Here is an 8988-nt window from a genome sequence, read left to right on the forward strand (position 1 = left end):
CCCTGAAGGCATTCGAGGAACAAAAAAAAAAACACAAAAAACACAAAAAACAAAATGGGGCCGGGGAGATGGCTCAGTGGAATAAGCGCTTCCCCCCTGGCAAGCGCAAGGGCCTGAGTTCAATCCCTGGTTCTGCCAAAAAAAAAAAAAAAAAAAAAGAGTCTCCCCATGAGCCAGTGGTCGGTGCGGGGCAACCAAAGGGCACCCCATTTCCTGCACTTTGCATTTCAATTGGTATTCTGAAATCTTGGATTATGTCATTTTCTTTTACCTTATTTGGACTACGGAGTTGTGCAAGAATGTAATGAGTAATTCTTTTTCTTTTTGAATACTGGAATTGAGTTATGTGCCTAGTCCTCTCTTCATACTTTATTTTGAGACGGAGTCTCACTATGCCATAAAGTTGTTCATACTGGGCTTGCACTTGTGATCTTCCTGCCTCAGCCTCCCAGAGTTCTGGGATTACAGGTTATACTGTTCCATACACCCTGGCTAGTGGGAATATTTCTGGAAAGGCAGAGATGCTTGGTATATATTTTGTCACAAACAATTAAAAAAAACTTACTTTAGCAATTACACAAAAGTGAAATGTAAAATAATGTATAAAAAGATGTAGGAATATAAAATTAGGCTTTAGATGCCTAGTGTTAGTAGGTATTACAAAGCACTATAGCTCCTGGAATCCTTAAAGCATGTAGAACACCTTGTTTTTTTCTTTCTCTTTTCTGTTTACTGATACTATTTCCTCGAATTTTCTTTATTTATGCTATACATTTGTTAAACTTTCATACCAGCGAGACATATGGAGTCAACGCAAGCCTTGGAAAGGTTTCCTAAAGACTGTTCTCCTTTTGTTCATAGTGCGGATTTTTTTTTTTAAGAGGAATATTTAAAAGAATAAAAATCTCAAATTTTAGAAGAATTTTATTTTATTTTTTTGGCACCAAGAATCGCCTTCTTGACCTCAGGCATGCTAGGAAGGTGCTGAGCCTCACAGCTACAACCTAAGCCCCAGCCCTACGAAGCATTTTCTAATTGTGTATCTTTAAAGTACCTGACCATTCTATCTTTGGTTGAAACAGCAACACAGCTACTTTTCGTGGGATACAGGAAGTTTGTGTCATAAAGGAACTGACACGATACAACTTTTATGAAAGTTATACTCAAGCTAGTAAAAACAATAGTAACCTACTCAGTAACAATGAAATTTCTGTGTGTAGCACAAATTATGCAATAAGCTATTAGCGCTGCCCTTTTTCCCATAAAACACAATGACTGACTGTGGAGATGGTTCTGGCTCTGAGTTTGTTGTTGCTGTTTTGGTGGCACATTTATTTATTATTATTCTTTATTATTATATTTTTTTATTTTTGGTGCCAGGTATCGAACTTAGGACCTTGAACCTGCCAGGCAGGTGCTTATGCTGCTGAGCTCTCTCCCTGGCCCTATTTATTTATTTATATTTTTAAGGAAGGGTCTACAGGGTGTTCAGGGTCTCATTACTAGATCAGACTAGTAGTGATCCTCCCGTTTATAGCCTCCCAAGAGCTCGGATTACAGGCATGTGCCACCACGCCTAGTCTCAATTGCTGTCTCAGCGAACCCCTGGCCCCTGCGCCTGCTTGCAAGAGCTTTAATCCACTGAGCTATTCGGCTAGCCCTATTTATTTTTTGGAAACAGGGTCTTGCTGTGTAGCCCAGGGTGGCCCTGAGCTCATGTTGAACCTCCTGACTCAGCCTCCCAAGTGCTGGGATTATGGGCTTGTGCCATCACATTTGACTGGGGTCACTTTCATACAGGCCAAACTCAAATGCTAAGAGTACGTACAGTATATCTGATGACAGGAAAACAGTCCTGATTATGAGAAATGGTTTGCATGGCTGCTGTTATCTTCAAAAGTTCTTTTTTGTTGTTTTTTGTGGAACCGGGGATTGAACTCAGGCCCTTGCGCTTGCCAGAGAAGTGCTTATTCCACTGAGCCGTCTCCCCAGCTCCAAAAGTTCTTAATTTATTAAGTTCTTTAGTAAAGTTTCTGGGCCGCCACAGCTGTTCCCATGTGGAAACTTAAGACTGATAATGTTATAGGGAAGGACAATGAAACGGGTGTTCAGTTATGATATACAGAAACACAGGAAATTACTTGATTCAAATAAATAATAATAACTAACAGTCTAGAAAGAAAAAAAAACCCACTCAGTTTGTCTTCCAATGGTTCTTCATTAATTAAATAAATGTGACAGAATAGGTCCCCTGGTCATGAATAAAGGTTATGCTAAAAATCACCGAACCACAGAATGTTACTGCTAGTATTAAAAGCACTAAACACTCTCAACACTATAGGTGCAAAAAAGTCAGTCCAGGTAAGCACCACCTCCATCCAGACACACGGCCAGTGAGTAAGCAGTAGCAAGTTACTGCAGTGTTCTATGTATTTGTGCTCCTATTTTCAATGTTAATAAGTACAACACACAAATCTAATTTTTTTTTTTTTTTCTTTTTGTCCTTTTGAGACAGGGTCTTACTATGCAGTTCTGGCTGGCCTTGAGCTCATTTTGTAGCCCCGTTTGATTTCAAACTTGCAAGGATCCTCCTGCCTCAGCCTCCCTAGTGCTGGGATTATAGGCGTGCACCACCATACCCGGCATGATCATTATTTTTTCAGATTTGGCGAACAACAATATTAGCCTCTGGGGCAAGTTACAAGCATATCCATATACTCAGATATTCACATTATATAGAGGAGACTTTATCTTGCCTTACTACACTGTAACATCAGATCGTCTAGAAAATGTGACACTTCCTCCACAACCTGAGCGACTTCAACCACAAAACAGAAGAAAATTATAGTTTTAAATGGTATATTTTTCTTAAAGTCCTGAATTTTAGCTAAAACAACTAGGTAAAAAGCATTTTTCTTCCCTCCTCAGCAGCTTAGCCAAGGTACAAATAGCACTTCAAAAGTACAACGAGCCACACAAAAAAACCCCTGCTGCCGTTTGTTAATTTTCTCTGCAGCCCTTGGCGGTTTATGATGTACTTCACGTCTAACAACGCTGTAAGTGCTTCAGCTTTTGATATTTTCCCCCGTGTTGTTCCCAGGACACAAGAGGATGAGTGGCAGAAGATTACTAATTGACAAAGAAGGAAAACAGTAATTAAAACCCATGACCGAGACATAGCAATTAAAGCTTGAGAAAATTACCTGCTTTGTATGCTCTCCATCATCGAAGTCTTCTGGAAACTTCGGGGACTCGGGCTAGAAGAGTATCACACTCACATCAGCGAGTGCTTGGCATAGGGCCACAGCGCATATATTTATTCACCACAAGTTGAAAAACCAAAAGCAGAAATGAAAGTTTGCTGACAAGGAAGGACTGAGGACATGGCTTCTTCAAATTGGATCCCCATTCCTTCTTTGTGTAGTGGCTTTACATATGCATATTAAGGTGACAGTCTAAACAATACTACCTTAGTCATCAAAATCATTATTTTAATACAGGTTTACCCAAACACCAGCTTTTTTTTTTTTTGGTAGAACCGGGGATTGAACTTAGGCCCTTGTAGTTGCCACGGAAGAGCTTATTCCTCTGAGCCAACTCCTCAGCCCCAAAAACACCAGCATTGGCTATAGAAAATATCTTTTCTGAGGACTATTTAAAAATATAATGGTTTCAGAAAGAGACAAAATAGTCTCATTAAACACACAGCGGAAAAAGGCAAAAACAAAAACAAGCCAAAATATCCAGAAAGCCTCCCGCCCCATCGACAATGCAAAGTAAGCAAACTAAAACCTTAAATGGGATGTCCTCAAAGTTTTCCCCTTCTCTGGTAAATAGTGCCTCAGTCATAACATTAACTTGACAGTTTAGATATTTTTGAAATGAAGGAACAAAATGTGAATTGGAGACTAAAAAAAGATATTTTAGCAAGGACAGGCACAGCCATCTAAGAGGATCTCCTCTTACACTTAAAACAACAGCGGGCCACACTGCTCGGCAATACAGAGAATTCAACTGAAACACCTACAGGAATATTCATAGTTACAGGATATATGGTTTAATGCAATGACTACTCCTGCTTCACACTACTGGATAAGGACAAGGAAGGCTCCCTAGATCGCTTACTCATGGATCCCTGAATCTAAATTCCCAGTTCCCAAATCTCAGGCTGTACTCTCTCCTTCTGGGGCCCGTAACTGTCACAGGACCACAAGACCTCTTAGGCTCAGGCAATGACAGGGGCAAGGATTAATCTCAAGAACACAACGGGAGATTTCATTTGGGAAAAATTTTTAAGGAGCTACTACTTTCCTCAGATCCATTTCAACTTCCAATTCATGATGGTTTTCTTAAGAAATTCAATATCAAATAGCCATTATCCGTTCACCCATTCCCCTGGTTGTAACTATTAATATCATGCAAACACTTTTGGATTCGCTTTAATATTAAAAATAAATTTTGCCAGGCATCCATCACGGTACATGACAGTCACCTCAGAAGGCAGAGGCAGGAGGATTGCAAGCATTGGGCCAGCCTGGGTAACTCCCTGTCTTAAAATAAAAAAAATTAAGGGATGGCAACCAGCTCAGTAGTAACAATGCGACTGCTATGTGAGAAGCTCTGGATGAAATCTGCAGTACCATACACACCAGGAAAAAAGAGAGAAGAACAAATTTCTCAGATAGTAAGTGTATTCTAGCAATTTCTCCACGATGTCAAAAGATAAACAGCTGTAGATTTTCATAGAAGAGAAGAATTAAGACTATCCTAAATGCTGATAGTCTCTGGCTCACATAACAATTAGTATGTAATTTATTTATTTATTTTTATGTGTTTAGCAAAGGGTCTGCAGGGTCTCACTACATAGATCGGACTCATACTGATTCTCCTGTTTTCAGTCTCCCAAATGCTGGGATTACAGGTGTGTACCACCACTCAGTCTCAATCGCAGTCTCAGGGTGCCCTGGGTGGGGCCAGCATGGCATGCTGGGGATCAAACCCTGGCTGCTGTGCTCTGCTTAAGCAGGTGCTTTAGTCCGCTGAGCTATTTGGCTGGCCCTGTTTGTGTTTATTTATAAAAATGTAACATTTTCTTCTGCTGTTTTTTTTTTTCTCCGAATGACTTCAGGGAAGGTTTGGCTGGCTTGAGCTGTGGGGATCGAACCACAGCAACCTGAGCCTGACTGCTTTGTCGAAGCAGCCACTTAAAGAACTGAGCTAAGGGGCAGGCCCCCTTTTTTCTGTTTTAAAGAGAATATAGTAAAAAAGAAAACAAGAAAGCATTAGAAACAATACAGAGTTTCACTCTATATATGCACGAGAGCTTGGATAATCGTACTGCTGATTTCTATCGTCTACTGAAAGGAGCAATTAATGCTAAAATTTTTTTTTCTTTCTTTTTCTTCTTTTTTAATTTCCTACAACTTTTAAAAAACTGATTTTACATATTTATACTGGTAATCTAAACAACTAATTTGAAGATAATATGTAATACAATAATCATTGTCGAATTCCTATTATTTTATTTATTCTTTTTGTTTTTAGTCTTTTAAGACAGGGTCTTGCTATGTAGTATGAACTCAGTGGGTAGCCTAGGCTGGCCTCAAACTCATGGCAGTCCTCCTACCTCAGCCTCCCAAGAGCTGGGATTGTAGGCGTGCACCACTATGCCAAGCTTAAACCATTGTTACTTTAACAACTTAAATAAGGTGGCTGCCCTTGTTTAGAAAACATTTCATTGCAAATGGGGGAACTGTTCAGCTTGGCATGTCTCAGCAAGTGAGTTATTAAGATTACAGCAGGGGGGCCAGGGAGATGGCTCAGTGGAATAAGTGCTTCACTGGCAAGCGCAAGGGCCTGAGTTCAATCCCCAGATCTGCAAAAAACAAAAAGATTACAGCAGGACAGCCTCTTTTATAGCATTAATACTAGGAAGATACTCCACCTAGAATCCTTATCTCTCTGCTAAGACCAAGACCACTAGACACTTGTGCAGCAGAACACCTGGTACGTACGTCTCTGAGCTGGTTGAGAACGAAGATCCTTTCTGAGGCTGTCACCATGGGATGATAGGACATCTCAAAGAAGATAATTCCCAGGCTGAAGAGATCTACTTTCTAAGGGAGGAAATATTATAGTTAGAGAGCCTTGCTATGAAAGCATAATTTACCAGGGAATTATAGGAACAGCACTGTTAGGTTAAAAAAAAAAAAAAAAAAAATGGCTCGCCTAAGTGCAAAATAAGTTACACTAGAAAAATTTGATGATTTGGTCTAAAAAAAACTACAGGTGTAAAATGATTTATAGTTGATGACAAAGTATTGGGCATGATTTCTCGCAATACTTTCCTTGAATATTATTTGTACCTTGTTTAGCCGCATACACACACACATGCACACACACTCCCGCATACCCACCAATAACTTGTCTGAAGACTGCAAATGTTGGCAGAAGAGCATACCAAGCAAGACTTGTAAAAATTTTATCTTGAGTTGCAGATATAGCTCAGTGATAAAGCTCTTGCCTAGCATGCATGAGGTCCTGGGCTTAACCCCCAGCACTGTCAAAAAATAGAGAGAAAATGCATGTCTGTGTCAGGAGAGAGACCATAATGGTTAGTAGTGTAGGAAAGAAAAAAAAAAAAAAAAAAAAGCCAAAGAATTTGCTTTGCCTTACACCTTCACTAATCATTTCAAAAATGAAACACCGCTGCCTGGTAAGCACAAAATCCATAGTGTAATCCCTGGTACCGTATAAATAAGTAAATAAATAAATAAAAACAATGAAATGCTGAAATCTGCAGCTGATGGAAAAGTTAACTACCTAGTGCAAAGCTCTCTTGCTGAGGACAGACTAACAAAACAGGATGATCATGGGACTCATCCTAAAATAAAAGGCAACTTATGGTGGGAGAAAGTATTTGCAAACCACACATCTGACAAAAGGCTAATAGTCAAATATACAGAGAACGCATACAATGCACAGAAAAAAAAATCAATCCAATCAAAATAGGTCAAGGACCTGAACAGGAAACTTCCCAAAGTAGACAAAGGACTAACCAGGAGAGGTGTGAAAAGACAACCGCATTACCAGTCACAGAGGAACCGTGGGTCAGCACCACGGGGCCTCACTCACTTCTTGCTAGTTCTTGGTCGTATCAAGGGGTCAAAAGACGGTAAGCACTGTGAGGATGTGGACAAAGGGAGACCTGTGCACTGCAGATGCGCAGTACTGGTGCTGCCAATACTGAAAACAATACGGAAAAGGCAAACCCAGAATCACCACACGACACAGCAATCCAAAGGAAAAGAATCACTGTCTCCAAGACATCTCTATGCTTATGGTAACACAGAATTAGTCACAGTAGTCACCATAGGCAATCAACATGCTGGTTGACAGGTAGATAAAGAAAATGTGGTATAAATATAGTAGAATATTATTTAGCTTTTAAAGAGAAGGGGAATCCTGCCATTTGGGAGAACATGGATGGGAGCGGAGAGCATTATGCTAAATGAAATAAGCCAGACACAGAAAGATAAATACTGACAGGTCTCTCTCATAGGTTGAATTTACATAAAAATCCAACTCAGCAATAAGTGGTTTACCAGAGGCTGTGGGTTGGGGTAAAAGGAGAGATTCCTGTATGCTGCCCTTCCTGTTGCTCAGCACGCCACAGCCAAACTGCTCCAGCGGAGCTGTCCTAAACACGCCAAGCTTCTCCCATCAAGGCCTTCTCTTCATACTCATGTTTTCCTGATGCATCTCTTTCCCTTCAGGCCCCAACCCAGTGTGCATTAGCTCTTTTCATTTCTCCCTAGTGAAGATGCCTGCTTCTGCTGTTTTGTCACTCAACTCCATTTTTTCCTCATCCTTAGCTTTTGTTATAATTTGTGATGATTTTTCACTTGTTTGCTAAGTTTCATACACCACTAGACAATCTCCTCAAGGAGATTTTCTGAGGGCTTGGCGCCGTCTCCTCACTTGACTGCCATGTTCCCTGTGTTCCCGGAACCTTTCTTGCTCAGGACATGGTTTAGTTCACATATTCTGGGATGGACAGATTGGACGGCCAGCTCCTGTTTGGCTGTCCTTGGGACTGTGGGTCCTGTGGGAATGGAAGCCAGTGAAAGCTCCTGACTGTTTGAGCTGGTAACTAAATCCCAAGCACTGTGATCGTGTTGTTCCTGCTCTGCTTTACCTCTGAACCCTTCTGCATTCCCCAAAAGCTCTGTACCTGGTTATATGCAGATTTGGTGCTTCCTTGGACCTCTGGGCTCACATACAAAGCCGTGCCAACCATCCCAGTCAAACGGCCTGTGTGGAGGGAAACAGAGGGAAACCTTCCCAGTGATAAAATTTATAGAAAAGGAAAATTTAAAAAAAGATTTCTGAAGCCTGACGCCTGCTTGGTTAGCCGTCTGCAGCGCTGCCAGGAGGAAGTAGTACACATTGCCACATACAATTAACTTAGTCACAGCAGTATGCTTTCCCACACACAGCTGTCTGCTGCTGCAGAGAGCAGTGCCTCAGAAAGAGCATCCTGGGTAGGCCAGGTCCTGGGGTTACCTCACACAGTCACCTGGAATTAAGAGAGTCGGGCTGTCTGCACACGGTAATCAAGTATTCTAACTGAAGCTATGAATCTGAAGGACTATACAGCAAAATGGAGAGGTAAAGGCATGTTCACACTTTTGCTAATTAAAATTCACTTTGGAATAAAGTCTTTACAAATGAAAAGCAGCCATCAGGTTAAGAAACTTTGAAGTCTATTTTCCAATACATGGATGAAGTACAGTCTTCTGGATTTACCTGAAGAATCCAACTTAATCAAGTGATCTCCTGCATGCTCATCTTGTTTGCTGTCGGCCTAAAAGCAGAAGTAAGCCAAGCATCAAATCAACACGGTACAATACTCCACAAGAATGGCTTGTTTTGCCACTTGAACATATATTCATAAGTGAAATAAACCAGACACACATGTGTAAATAT

General features: G+C 40.8%; 1 protein-coding gene across 1 annotated transcript in view; it reads right to left on the bottom strand.

Annotated features, from left to right (window-relative positions):
* Positions 1-8988, bottom strand: part of Eif2ak4 (eukaryotic translation initiation factor 2 alpha kinase 4) — a 94914-nt gene that overhangs the window by 39774 nt on the left and 46152 nt on the right. The window contains exons 15-18 of the mRNA XM_004623415.2: positions 8809-8866; positions 8234-8313; positions 6015-6116; positions 3204-3257 (exon numbers count right to left, since the gene is read on the bottom strand). Coding sequence (XP_004623472.1) covers positions 3204-3257; positions 6015-6116; positions 8234-8313; positions 8809-8866 — 294 coding nt within the window. The remainder of the gene's footprint in view (positions 1-3203; positions 3258-6014; positions 6117-8233; positions 8314-8808; positions 8867-8988) is intronic.

Source organism: Octodon degus, unplaced genomic scaffold (genome assembly GCF_000260255.1).
Source record: "Octodon degus isolate 3935 unplaced genomic scaffold, OctDeg1.0 scaffold00002, whole genome shotgun sequence".
NCBI lineage: Eukaryota > Metazoa > Chordata > Mammalia > Rodentia > Octodontidae > Octodon > Octodon degus.